This window comes from Nicotiana attenuata, chromosome 1 (genome assembly GCF_001879085.1).
Source record: "Nicotiana attenuata strain UT chromosome 1, NIATTr2, whole genome shotgun sequence".
In the NCBI taxonomy this organism is placed as follows: domain Eukaryota; kingdom Viridiplantae; phylum Streptophyta; class Magnoliopsida; order Solanales; family Solanaceae; genus Nicotiana; species Nicotiana attenuata.
The window spans coordinates 63,846,761-63,861,400 of record NC_031989.1 but is presented as its reverse complement, the minus strand read 5'-3'; the positions used below and the strand labels follow the sequence as shown (position 1 = coordinate 63,861,400).

At 39.1% G+C, this 14,640-nt stretch overlaps 2 protein-coding genes across 2 annotated transcripts; one reads left to right on the top strand and one right to left on the bottom strand.

Moving 5' to 3' along the window:
• Positions 4,306 to 7,695, top strand: LOC109227689 (UDP-glucuronate 4-epimerase 3). The gene is made up of 2 exons (XM_019392887.1): positions 4,306 to 6,201; positions 7,493 to 7,695. The coding sequence occupies exon 1, from the start codon at positions 4,874 to 4,876 to the stop codon at positions 6,179 to 6,181; it is 1,308 nt and encodes a 435-aa protein (XP_019248432.1). The 5' UTR covers positions 4,306 to 4,873; the 3' UTR covers positions 6,182 to 6,201; positions 7,493 to 7,695.
• Positions 8,812 to 14,542, bottom strand: LOC109227672 (tRNA 2'-phosphotransferase 1-like). The gene is made up of 8 exons (XM_019392874.1): positions 14,219 to 14,542; positions 14,020 to 14,130; positions 13,018 to 13,165; positions 12,698 to 12,787; positions 11,461 to 11,515; positions 10,628 to 10,750; positions 10,183 to 10,239; positions 8,812 to 9,348 (listed from the first exon to the last, which is right to left on the bottom strand). Exons 1-8 carry the CDS (start codon positions 14,419 to 14,421, stop codon positions 9,224 to 9,226), a joined length of 912 nt encoding a protein of 303 aa, XP_019248419.1. The 5' UTR covers positions 14,422 to 14,542; the 3' UTR covers positions 8,812 to 9,223.

Below are 14,640 nucleotides of genomic sequence, written 5' to 3'. Positions count from 1 at the left end.
AATGGGCTGAGTGCCCGGAACCAAATCAATACAGAAGTCAATATCCCTGTCAGGTGTCATCCCCGACAGGTCTACAGGAAATACCTCTAGGAACTCTCGAACAACTGGTACAGAATCTATGGAAGGAACCTCCGCATTAGAATCGCAGACATAAGCCAATTAAGCTAGACAACATTTCTCGACCATGCGCCGAGCCTTCATATAAGAAACAACTCTACTGGTAGAATGACCAGGAGTCCCTCTTCACTCTAACCGAGGCAACCTCGGCAAGGCTAAGGTCACTGTCTTGGCGTGACAGTCCAATATAGCATGATAAGGCGACAACCAATCCATCCCCAAAATGACATCAAAGTCAACCATATCGAGAAATAGGAGATCTACATAAGTCTCAAGACCCCCAATAATGACCACACACAGATAGACACCATCTACCTCAATAGAATCCCTCACCGGTGTGGACACATAAACGGGAGCACCCAAAGAATCACGAGGCACAACCAAATATGAGGCAAAATAGGATGATGCATATAAATAAGTAGATCCCGGATCAAATAACACTGAGGCATCCCTACTGCAAACTGAAACCTTACCTGTGATAATCGCGTCAGATGACTCAGCCTCAGGCCTGGATGGAAAAGCATAGCATCGGGGCTGGGCCCCACCCCACTCTGAACTACATCTCGAGGACGGGCCCTGGCTGGCTGGCCTCTACCTCTAGCGGCCTGACCTCCACCTCTAATACCTCGATCTCCACATCTAGGTGTCTGACCTCTACCTCTAGCTGACTGAGCGGGCGGTAGAACACCCGGTGCCGGGAACATGGCACGAGAACCCTGATGCTGAGAACTGCTCGATACTCGAGGGCAATACCTAGCAATGTGCCTTGGATCGCCAACAAGATCTCGCTGTTATGGCTGATGACCCTGAAACTGGCCCTGGCGGCCGGAGTAATCACCTTGAAAACTCTAAAGCGGAGGTGCACTGATAGGAGCTGGTGGTGCATTATAGGCTAGCTGATCGGAATAGTGCATATGAGAGCCACGACCACCTGGAGCACCGTGAGAAGCCTGAAGCGCTGAATGAAACGGCCTGGGAGGATGGCCTCTACCAAAAGTACCCCGGCCTCCAGATGAGGCCCCACTGAATTCACCAGAGTGACGAGGCCTCTTGTCAGACCCCTGACCACTCCCTTGAGCTAACAGCATCTCAACTCGTCTGGCCATATTGGCTGCATCCTGGAAAGAAATCTCGCTCCCTGTCTCCTTAGCCATCTGCAATCTAATAGGCTGAGCAAGTCCCTCAATAAACCTCCTCACCCTCTCTCTCTAGGTGGGGAGTATAAGAAGAGCATGACGGGCCAAATTAATAAAGCGGATCTCGTACTGAGTAACGGATATGCTGCCCTGCTGGAGACGCTCGAACTGCCTGCGATAGTACTCTCTCAGTGTAACAGGAAGGAACTTCTCGAGAAATAGCTGAGAGAACTGGTCCCAAGTCAAAGCAGGTGACCCAGCTGGTCTAGCCAAACAAAAATTCCTCCACCATTTTTTGGCGGAACCTGACAGACGAAAGGCGGCAAAGTCGACCCCATTGGTCTCCACTATCCCCATGTTACATAACACCTCGTGACAACTGTCTAGATAGTCTTGGGGATCCTCTGAAGATGTACCGCCATAGGTAGTGGTGAAAAGCTTGGTAAACCTATCCAATCTCCACAAAGCCTCAGAAGACATAGCTGATCCATCGTCGGTCTGTGCTGCAACACCCGACGGAACTACCCCAACGGGCTGAGCTGCTGGAGTTTGAAACTGAGGAGCCATCTGCTCCGGAGTGTGGGTAGCGGGAGTCTGGGCTCCTCCCCCAGCCTGAGAGACGGCTGGTACAAAAGAAATGTACCGGCCTGAGCAACACTCTCCATAAAGCCCACTAAACGGACCAAAGCATCCTGAAGTACCGGGGTAGCGATGAACCCCTCTGGAACCTAAGTTGGCCCTGCTGGGACGGGCTGGGCTGGAGCCTCCTTATCAAACTCCACCTGAGGCTCCATCGCTGGCGCTGCTGCTCGAGCTCTAGGCTGAGCCCTGTCCCTGCCTCGACCTCTGCCCCTCGTAGGAGCTGCCACTGGGGGCTCTGGCTGCTGCTCGGCTGAAGAAGCAGTACGTGTTCTCGCCATCTGCGAAAGAACAAGAGTGGAGAATCCAATTAGCATTGAGAGATCAAATAGCACAATAGAGAAGAATAGAAGTGAAATTGTTCCTAAATCTGTAGCCTGGGGGATAAGCACAGACGTCTCCGTACCGATCCTCAGACTCTACCTAGCTTGTTCGTGAATTGTGAGACCTACGCAACCTAGTGCTCTGATACCAACTTGTCACGATGGTGGGAATCCGGGTCGTGACAAGCTTATATATATATTAAAACGTTGCCAAGAATAAAACTGTAAATACATACCGGATGAAAAAGTAGACTCAACTTCAAAAGACGGGAATGAAATTAGAGCCCTGTGGAGCAGGCAAAGTAACTATGATTTGAGCAACTCGTGCTGATAACGTATTATAAAATTATAGAAATATAAGCCAAGAAATATAGATAAAACTTTATACTTTATCAAGTTGTATTCAAGTCTATCTTATTGATGTCTTTTGTAGAATGAGGAACACCGTATATATAGTGTACAATTTACTTGAGAGTTACAAGATATTAGATAAGTGTAATAAATATATTCATGTATAATTCAAAAATGGTTCATGGATGAGTTGTTGGGCATTCACAAATTAAATGTATTCGTAACAAAGTGTAATATATACTTCATTGCATAATCTAAATGCAAGAAACAAGATAATTTTCTGAAAATCAATCGTCTAGAAAAAAAGAAACAAAAAGAAAAAGGAAAGATAAAGAAAGCCGTGAATGGTGAAAAACATGCTACTACTTTGCCTAACATCTAAAATAGTTGAGCCAAAATTGTGAACTTTATTATATAATATGCATTCTAACAATGGAAAAACAATTGTTCTAGAAAAGACAAGTAATATTTTATTAATATAGTTACGCATTAACTTTTCTTACTAAAGCCATAATTCCTTTTAGCACGAGAATTACTTTTCTAGCTACACATAGATGCCGTACGCTTTCTTGTTGAGAAAAATATAGCTTTCATTAGGTAAAATTAAGTAAAAAAAGTTCAAACTGAAGATGACTACTTAGCTATTTAATTCTTCTAGAAAATCTACTTCTCTCTTTGCTAAGAAATCAAATTAGCATAACATCAAATAGTAGTAATTTAATTTAGACAAAAAAGAAAGCCATTGTTGTACTCTCATTTTGAGAAAAAAGTAAGAGAGCTTAATTTACACATTCAAGACTTCCTTTTTATTAAAGCTTCTTGAATTGAGATGTTCCTTAATTTCTAATAATTGCACTAGTTAAATATAAATTGCATACTTTTAAGATGGAAAGAGGCATGGGTGTGCATTTTCCATCAATATCATCTAGAAGATTACACCATCCGTCTCAAATTATATGTCGTGTTTCTCTTTTACACGCCCCTTAAAAAACATAAATTAGGAGGGACTTTGGATTATTTTATACCCTTATATATGTCTTAAAATATGATCTCCCTTCATTGAACTCTATTTATGTGCCATCTCCATTTTTAAGAACAATTACTATTAAGGATAAAATGAAAACAATACATTCTATTTTGAACTTCTAAAATGATAATTAATTTGAGACAACTATTTTTAGAAATCACAATATTTTGAGACAGGGAGAGTAGTAGTAAATTAAATAAAAAGAGTGAGGAGATTCAAAAAATTATCTCACCATCCAAATTTGGTAAAAATCAAGAACCTCTCACAATTAACTACAAACTTTCATCCACTGCATTACCAACAAACCACCCCAATTTACTCACAGTTCCAGAAACACCAAAACCTTAATTAACTTTTCCCCAAATCAAGAACCTCCCCTCATTAAAATCTGGTTTAAAGTTAACAACTTTATGAAAATAAAGCCTTAACTTCAAGGTCCTTTATTTCCACCAATCAATGCAATAACCACCCACCTCTCACCTCCCAGCTCTACCCTCCCCCCCCCCCCCCCTCAATAAGACAAAAACCAACTCTTCCCAAAAGGAGTAGAAATATACTTTACTTACCAATTTAGCAACATAGTCACCAGTTATTTGTCAGCTTTTTCACTGTAATGATAAAAATTATGGTTCATTAACTTTATACTCAAAGCTTTTTCTACCGAGGTTAACCCTTTTCATTAATTACAGTCTTGTTTGACTATGTATTTTATCTCCTAACCCACCCCCTAAAACTCAACCTCTTCTCTATTAGTCCACTTCCAATCTATCATTATTCCCTTTTAAATTGTTCAAACCATATTCTCCTTCTCCTTCTCCCTCCTCAATTAGTCCCCACACACACACAATCTCTCTCTCTCTCTCACACACACACACCCACACTCCCATTTCTTAATCAATCATTAATCTTTCTTCTGTCTAACCAAAGCCAAAGAAACCCGTAAAAAGAAAATAATTACTACTACCATTTTGTTCCAACAACAACAACCAGTCCCTCCAAGAAACCAGAAGATTCCCATAAATATAGCGCTAAAGTTCCATACCCTCATCACCACCAACACTATAGCCACCCTTTTTCTTTTTCTTATCTCCATTTCCACTATCAACAACTAACCCTTCATTACAACGGAAAATACAACAACAAAAAAATAAAGGAAGGATTTTTTACAAACCCTAACCCTAAGCTTTTTCCAAGAAAATTTGGTGATTTCCTTTGAAAACAAGAAATACCCAAAGTGGGTATTGCTCAAATCTCCAAGATTTGGCAAAAGTGTCATTGTAATGTCCCAAATGAAGCACATTGACAATATCCCATCAACCCCTGGAAAGTTCAAGATGGAAAAGTCCCCTTACAATAGGCTAAGGGTGCATTTTTCCTTTGCCAAGCTTACATTTTGGTCATTTGTATTCTTGGGTTTGATCTTTGTGTTCTTCTATAGATCACCATCTTCTTCATCCCCTGTTTCTTCAGATCTCTCTAGAAGATCTCTTAGAACCAGCTCCTACGGTGGTCCAGCTTGGGAAAAAAGGATTAAGGCTTCAGCTAAAGTAAGGTCACGTAATGGTATTTCTGTATTGGTTACTGGTGCTGCTGGTTTTGTAGGAACTCATGTCTCTGTTGCCCTTAAACGCCGAGGAGATGGCGTTTTGGGGCTGGATAATTTCAATGATTACTATGATCCCTCGCTCAAGAGAGCGCGCCAAGCGCTCTTAGAACGAACAGGGGTGTACATTGTTGAGGGTGACATCAATGATGCCACCCTTTTGAAGAAACTGTTTGATATTGTTCCATTTACTCATGTAATGCATTTGGCTGCACAAGCAGGTGTACGTTATGCCATGGAAAATCCTGGCTCATATGTTCATAGTAATATTGCTGGTCTTGTTAATGTACTTGAAATTTGTAAAAGTGTCAATCCTCAACCTGCTATTGTATGGGCATCATCTAGTTCTGTATATGGATTGAATACTAAGGTACCCTTTTCGGAGAGGGATAGGACAGATCAGCCTGCTAGTCTTTACGCTGCTACTAAAAAGGCTGGTGAAGAAATTGCTCATACATATAATCATATCTATGGGCTTTCATTAACTGGATTGAGGTTTTTCACCGTTTACGGACCATGGGGTAGGCCAGACATGGCTTACTTCTTTTTCACAAGGGATATCTTGAAGGGAAAATCGATTCCCATATTCGAGGCAGCTAACCATGGCACAGTAGCTAGGGATTTTACCTACGTAGATGATATAGTGAAGGGTTGTTTGGCAGCACTGGATACTGCCGAGAAGAGCACTGGAAGTGGTGGGAAGAAGAAAGGCCCTGCTCAATTGCGGGTGTTTAATTTGGGGAACACATCCCCTGTCCCGGTTTCTGATCTTGTCAGCATTTTGGAGAGGTTGCTAAAGGTGAAGGCTAAGAGATTGGTGATGAAGTTGCCAAGGAATGGGGATGTGCAGTTTACTCATGCGAATATAAGTTCGGCCCAGAGGGAGCTTGGATATAAGCCTAGTACGGATCTGCAGACGGGATTGAAGAAATTTGTTCGATGGTACCTCAATTACTATGGTAATGGAAAGAAGAGTGCCCAGTGATACATTCTTTCGATTGTGCGGTAGGATCCTACCATTCAATTCTTGTTCATTTTGATTCTTATGATTGTTTTTAAAAGCATCACCGATTGCTGCCCTACTTTCTTGCTTTCTATATCTTGATGATGAAGTTTTGTGGTGGATACAGCTTCAAAATGGAACCTGAAACAAACTTTTGTTACTTTTGGAATGTAATTGTTGTAGTTTTATCAATTTAGGATTCATGACTGATAGACCACTGCTGATTGATGGACAGCGGACATGTATCAGCTTTTGTTAAATTCTAATAAACGTAGCACACGATAGTTCCACATTTGTGTTCTTCCATAGATTAATTTTGTTAGGACATTTCTGAGATCATGCTTTTACATGAATGCTGAGGTTGTATATTTCTTATTTTGGCGGTTAATATAGGATTCTGTACTTTGTGATTCTATATTTCATGGTTTACTATTGGAAGCTGATTATGTAGACTCATTAGAATAGCTTATTTCCATTGTTCTTTTCACTGTTCGTTAGAGAGTTTCTTTATGGGAAAAGGGGGGCAGGGAATGGGAAGCACCATTTAAAACTAAAAAGTAGTATATTTCAGAAGATGGTAGGTTACACCAAGATATGGAAAAATGGACAAAGTAGGGAACTCGGAAGAAGAAGAAGAGGAACGATATGTTCATGCAGTTAAGAAGCCCGAATAGAATCCCCAAATCGAGCTTCTGTTTTTCCTTTCCTTTTGAGTGTGCAACTCCCTAGCGCTCAACCATAAACTCGTTAGTACAGGATCAAGGAGACAAAATTTGCCCTTCATCTCCTCTTGCCTTTCATATTTTTATGTCTGCAAGCTAGAATGATTCCTGCCTTTTGGAAAATCTTCAGTATATAACACGGCAAACACTAAGCCCTTAAGAAATGTGCTATAGGGAATTTAGCTTTCGCAATCTTGCTTGTGTTGATATTGTAGACAAAACCTTGTTGATGGCTCTTTCAAGTTATCCGTTCCTTCTCTTACTTAAAACATCAAAACGGTCAGAACTTATTTTTATTCTTTGCTTGGAGAGAGTAGGGGATAGTAGTATGTATGATCAACTTCCAACTTTACCTTCTGTTAACTTGTAAGTGTGCTTATTTTACAAATATGCCTGTTTCATTGATAATTTGGATAATAGCGGCTCTGATTCAGGTTGAAGAAGATGAAATACTCTTGAATGTCTCTGTACATGTGGTGCTTCTCTGGAACTTATTACTAGCTGTTAAGCCTTTATTCTTTTTGTGATTAAACTTAGTTTAATAAAGTTGCAACCTTGATCTCTGTAACAGTTTGATCAAGAAGCTGTCACAGTAACATAAATTTGAGCACCATAGTGAAAGCTCTCCCCAGATTTCATTCTTCTCTGAGCATTTACAAATTGGAACTCTATTGGAGTCTGTAGCGACAGCTTTCCTTATCCCCTTTCTACTGATTTTCAGACATTTGGAATTGCATTTTTGGCATCTGTAGCAATGAAAAGTTTGTGCATCTTTTACATTGTCATCGATCTTGTTATTTTCAGTTTGCACATCATGTCTCTGTGATTTAAGAATTGGTTTAATAGTTTGCATATCAAACCTAACCGTGTAAGTTGAAAGTACTTGATAAAATGGTTTAATAGCTAGCTTATCAGTTCATATAAACACAAACACGACCAAGAAACTTAATAGTTCCAAAATATATAGTACTTAGTAGTATCATATAATGGTAGATCCTGTTTTTACTCTTGTAAGATAAATTTTGACAGTTAGCTGCAAAATTGTTAACCGACGATAGGTGACAATTCTTTTTTGCGTTGTTATCTACTATTGACATTCCTAACACCTTGACAGATGGAGTTCCCTTTTGGAATTATCCCTTTAGTGTCTTGGTAGCCACATTTTGTTGCATGATTCGCGGTTGACGATATCTTAGACACTTTGGTAACTCTCTTTCTTCCCTCAGAATCAGAATGGGGACGGTGGCTATTTCTCATTGACCCTATTATACTCCTATTAGCCCTTTCCTTTGTGCCCTCAAATGCACAATAAACCAACCTTGTGGCCCTGGAACTTTGGTGCAGTAGTAAAGGTTATACAACACAAGATGTGTCGTAGATGCAAATCGCGAGTTAGAATCTTTATTGTGAACGAACTCTGGTATTACCAAATTATGAAACAGACCCATTATTCACCGGCTTTCGAAATTGTAAACAAGATTGTCTAAAATATTAATAAATGAACCAACTTCTAGGACGCTTTTGCCAGTTATTCTTTTCTTACATTGAAAGGATTCTTTTCTGCAATCTTCTATAACAATGTTAACATGCATTTGAACGTTCGGCACTGCAGATATTACTTAATTTTCGAGAAACCATTTGAACAGGTGTTCACTCTTGTGGTTGGCGACATGGAGACGATCAATCGTTAATTTGAATAACAATTTCATGAACCAAATCCACGACACGTTTTAACTTACTATTGTTATTCATGTACGCCAAGCCACTTCATAGATTAACATTCCATGTCAGTTGTGGCGGATAGAAAGCTGCATATATGCTTCTCCTTCAAGAAGAGTTAACCAAAAATTCGATAAAATAATATCAAAGCTGCAGTGCAGATGCGTCTGATCACCACTAGTCATAGTTAAGTCTCATATCTGATTCAAAAGGATCAACTAGTTCTTCCAGGAATGCATTGAAAAGAATAAGTGCAACAAATCTGCCTTCTTTCCTTTTTGCAAAAGGGAAGGTAACATTCGTTAGCTCAGACCTCAAGTCCTTCATTTCACTAACATTCTTTTTCCTTTTTTGAGGAAAAATAAAATAAAATTAGTAAATCATAATGACAGTTAGAATAAATCTCATGGTGGAAAAGGGGGTAATAGTAAGGAAAATAGCGAAGACCAAAGAGCACTATGACCTGCTACAAATTTCTTTCGTTCTTTTTTCTCCGGGGGGGTGGAGGATAGGTGCAGTGCAAGGGAGTAAGAAGAAAGAAGAATGCAAAAGGGAATGAAGGAAAAAAGTGACATATTCCAATTTATAATGGCAAAGGTTTTCTATCTGGCCATGATTCTACTTTCTCAAAATACTTCACAGGCACCGCACCATCAAAACCCTCCGTCAAGATAACTCTGTTGTCCGAGATATAAAGCTTCATCCCATCTGAAGCAATGCATAACAGTGAGAAATGGGAAAAAGTAGGACTTTTGAATTTTCATCACTTCCACACAAGTATCAACTTATGAATATGTTCTCTTTGTGACTTCGAGGTTGGTTTTTGAAACTAGAAAGTATATATAAAGAAGCTAAGACTTCAGTCTGAATACAGAAAGTTAGAATATTGTTTCCTGTCATCTCACTGCAGATATTACTTATTTCTTGAGGACCCATTATGTAACACCTCAGGCTTTAGACAGTGTCCCACATCAGCAAAACACACGAGGGATGCTGGGTATATAAGTTAACAAGCCTTAGACCCTAGTGACGCGTTTTAAACCTGTGAGGGCCTAGGCCCAGAGCGGACAATATCACTAGCGAGTTGGGCTGTTACAGATGGTATCAGAGCCACTCTTGTGTCAGCCTTGCCGATGGTGGGTCAGAGTTCAACTGAGTTTAGGCAAATCCCGGTAAGGCGGGGTAAACCTCAGTGCTGAGTCTAGGCAAATCCCATGCAGTGGGACAAACCTCAGCGAGGACACTGAGTCCATATGAGGGGGTGTATGTAACACCCCAGGCTTTAGACAGAGTCCCACATCGGCAAAACACAAGAGGGATGCTGAGTATATAAGTTAACAAGCCTTAGACCCTAGTGACGCGTTTTAAACCCGTGAGGGCCTAGGCCCAGAGCGGACAATATCACTAGCGAGCTGGGCTGTTACACATTAGAAGTTCTAATATGTTTGGTCGCCAACTAATACCTTATTCGATTGCATTTTATTGGAATTATGATAATACTTTAGAAAAACTTGACTAGAATTCAAAAATCAAAACAATTACCTTCCAGAGCTCTTCTCACATCAAGAAAGATGAGGACATTAACATCTCGCTTCATTCCTGGTGAAAAAGATTATTCAGTTACCCAAGAAAACCAAGTATATTGAAGTTCAGGCAAACTGTCTAAAAGCAAGAGTTTGTTGCTGATAGAGGAAGATACAGAAGGTCAAAGATAAAGAATGATGCATAAGTTTACACACGGGATCAGAAAGCACAACAATTAAGAAATCGCAGGGAATGATTCTTAGAAATGCCCCATGTCAGGATTCTACTAGATCAACTACTGTATCTTTGATGGTACAGTTGAGAAATTTGTGTGTTACAGGGATTATTCATGCCATGAGAAACAGTAATCGATGCAAGTGGATTTATGACATTAGCATAAAATACAATGAAATTATAAATTGTGATAATAGCAACAGATACAAGATCCTATGAGATATCTTACCACTAATCACTTCCCCATCTGTTGGCAAGCCACATGAGAAATGAACATGTAACCTTTTCATCCGTTTGAGTCCATGCTCCAAAATTGATTCCAAATTCTTCTTATAAGTGCCATGTACACAAACTGCATATTGCCACAAACGAAAACCAAGACATCGGAGACAGAAAATTCTCAAGTAAGACCCAGGGGACATTGATATAAAAATTATTGTTCAGCACGAGATGAGGAAGTGATCTCAATTCATAGACACAATTAATGAATTGAGGTCAAGACCCACCCTTTTTTGTGCTGGTATTACAATATTGAAAACAAGAACCTAAAGTGAAACTTGAAGAGTTTTCTGAACTTACATTAAATATGTATTGAGTTCAGGATCACCCCTTTTCTGGTCGACATTACAGTATATAAAATGAGAATTTGAAAATGAAACACTGAATTTTTGTACTCTTACATTATACATTTATTAACATTAATACTATGATTTTAGCACTTTACACCAAAAAAAAAAATTACTAAGATTTAGTATTTGCTACTACATTGAAAAGCATGATCTTTTCGGGAAAATTATCAACAATTTAAAATTGTTGACAGTTAAGTTGCAATAGAAGGAAGACATGGCAGTTTGACATTGTGCAAGATCCAAATTTATTCCTTTTAGCCCTATGACCAATCAACCCGCACCCCCATGACGCTGAACAGGGTGCTTAGAATTTATAAAACAGTTCAAATAGTAGCCCAGACAGACTCCAAATAAGAGTGATTTTTCCTATGAAAAGATAAATATTCCAACTAGTAGTATTTATAAGTTATTAAATGCACAAAATTCACTTCACCTGGAACTTCGTCAGCTGAAAGGATTGGTTTTAATAAGCTCTCAGTTTCAACTATCTGCTAAGAGACATAAAAACTTAGAGAAAAAAATTGCCAACTCAAAGATTATGGACTGATATTGGGTAAAGGGCACATATATGTTATTTTCATTTGCAGTGTCAGACTTTGTAAATGAATACAGTATAGTTGACATTGAAGAAAAAACTGCTGGTCATTTGAAGTTTCTACAAGAATAAAAACATAAATGCCAATCTAGTCATAAAAAATAGAAAGAACTAGAAACTTGGACATCAACTATGTTCAAAAGAACAGAAGAAGCAGGACATAGTTGAGCATAACTTAAAAAGAATAAATATTTGACATACTCAGTAAACGAGAAGAAGAAGCTGGATCTAGTTATACAAAAGTAATTTTAATGTCAACCCTGTTCAGAATAAAGAAGAAGAACAACAAAGAACATTGGAGTCTCCTCGACTGGAACAATATATTTTCAGCTACTAACGATGATACTGCTAACTTGTGGGCCACAGAAGTCTGTTGGATGTCTGCTATAACTTTAGTTTATCATACAAGGGAAAAAAACATACGAGAAGGGTCTGCATATCATGAGATACTTTTCAATAACGAAAAGATGAAATTGGAATTTTTAGAAACATGAGTAACATACCGATGCACTAAGAATTTTATAATAGTGTTTCATTTGTAATACAAAATATATAGAGAATTAATTTTTATTTTGTATAAGGTTGGCCTGAGATAAATTAAATAAAGAAACACAGTAAGTGAGGATCATATAGCTGGCCCCAACTTATTTGGGACTGAGGCGTAGCAGTTTATGAGTAAGATACGAATGCACTGAGAATCTCATAATAGTGTTTCATTTGTAATACAAAATTATTAGGAACAATAATGGTGTAATTGCTTGCACTAAATGAAGTATGCTTATAGGCACTTCCCTGACACACTTTCTAAAGTGCATGAATTGAAGGAAAATCCATGTTTAATCTCTCACTTTCCAGTCTTTCATTCTCCTTCTCTTTCTCTTCTCATCTCCAAACATATTGAGAGTTTACCTTTTCATTCATCAAAAGTTCACGAATTTGTCCAGCTATAGTGGAAGACTGGAAGTACCCACCAGAGGCTCCTCCCTCTGAATGGCCTAATTTATTGATTTCCAACATAGTTCTGCTCGAAATAGAAAAGGAAATAACATTATTCCACTTTAAGGAGGGAACATACCTTTACTGTGTGGCCCTGGTTAGCACGTATCAGAAGTTCTCCATTCTCTTCCAACAGGCCGAATCTTTGCTTGTTATCCTTCTGTACTGCCTATACGAATACAATGAAAATCAGTTCACTCAACTGAAAGAAAGGAAGTTCATTCAATGAAAAGCCAGCATTTGTTTTCCAGTTAGGACCAGAAGGTATCAATCTTTTTCAACTAAATTGACTCGAGAACCATTTGCAATCCAAGGAATAAACAGATCAGAGGTTTCGTCCACCTCATACAAGAAATGGAGGCAACAAATTAAAGGAGCACAAGGCTTCACATAACTAACCTCTTTGACATCATCAACAGTGTGTGACCTCAATGGGACATTGGCAAATGTTTTTAAGTTTAGCTTTAACAGATCCTGCACCTTCACATACCCATCATTCCTCATATTCAAGTTTAGCTCAGAAGCCATGTGCCGCAAAATGCGTGTCCTAAGTTTAAACAACAGTACAGAATAATCGAGATATCATACTTAGTTTAGACAAAGTTTGGTTTTTGATAAGAGAACTTGTAAAGTTTAAGACAAGTGACACTTGGTACATAACGAACTATAGTTTCAAACACTACAGTATGTATATACCCTTAATACCTTGAAGCCTGGAACTAATCACTTCCAATGATCATTATGGCTAGACAAAATTTAAGTACTATTTTTTCTCTTATTAACTCCCACTCCCCCTGAGTTTCGCAAAGCATTGCTGGTCCAAACCAGGATAAAGGAAGAGGATCGCAGTAAGTTGAAGTGTAAAATGGTCTATCTAAGAATCATTATGAATCTTCGAATAATAAGGGCAGCCCGGTGCACTAAGCTCCCACTATGCGCGGGGTCCGGGAAGGGCCAGACCACAAGGGTCTATTGTATGCAGTCTTACCCTGCATTTCTGCAAGAGGCTGTTTTCACGGCTCGAACCCGTGAATCACGTATAAGCAACTTTACCAGTTACGCCAAGGCTCCCCTTGGCTAATAATGAAGGACCCAAATAATAAAAAAAATTGGTTAGTGAGGATTCATGAAGCCAAAGCCAACTAATTGGGATTACTGTTCTGTTGATTGACTGATTGTACTATCATGTGTCACAAGAAGAAAGATAGTTTATCTACATGAATCACTGAAATCACTGGCACCTAACCTGAATAGAGGGAAATGTAAACATATGATTCATATAGCTGCACCCAACTAATTTAGAATTGAGGCTTAGTTGATTAATTGACTACCATGGGGTCCCATAATAAAAAAGATCAATACCAAAAGCCCGAAAGCAGAAATACATAGTGATATACATACAAGAGTCTCCCAAGAGCATCAATTTTATCTTTGCCGGAGCTGGAAGCACCACCGCCACGGGCTCCTGATCTTTCCTTATTGTCCCATCCTCTCCCTCTTCCTCTACCACCGCTGCCATTGATTCAGAACCATAATTTTCCAATTAAAGATTGAAACTTTACAGAGAATTATTCAGCAAAAGAAGAAGAAAACATATTACCTTCGATTGGAATGAGCAAAGGCAGAGGAGGAGGAGGATGAAGAGGGTTTGTGGAAACCCGTGTTGTCCATTGAAGAAGTAAAAGCAGGGAAACCACAGAACAGAGAAGAAGAGAGAAAGGATGTCAAAGGGGGTGAAGGAAGAGAAAAGATGCGGCAACGTACAAGTCGCAAACTGGAGGTACTCAGTCGAGAAGTGAACATATGGAATAAGCTGGGGAAACTAATTGGGTCAGTGGGTCAAAGCTCCAATTAGCTTTCTCAGATTTCTCTTATGGCGGTCCTCTATTAACCGTTTTTCAGACCCGCAACGGTGAATGTATAGATTGTTATGGACAACTTTTAAGGACACTACCCATTATCAATAAGTAATAGATTTTAAACAATTATATAGATATTATTAAAAATTGTCTACTTGAGTTA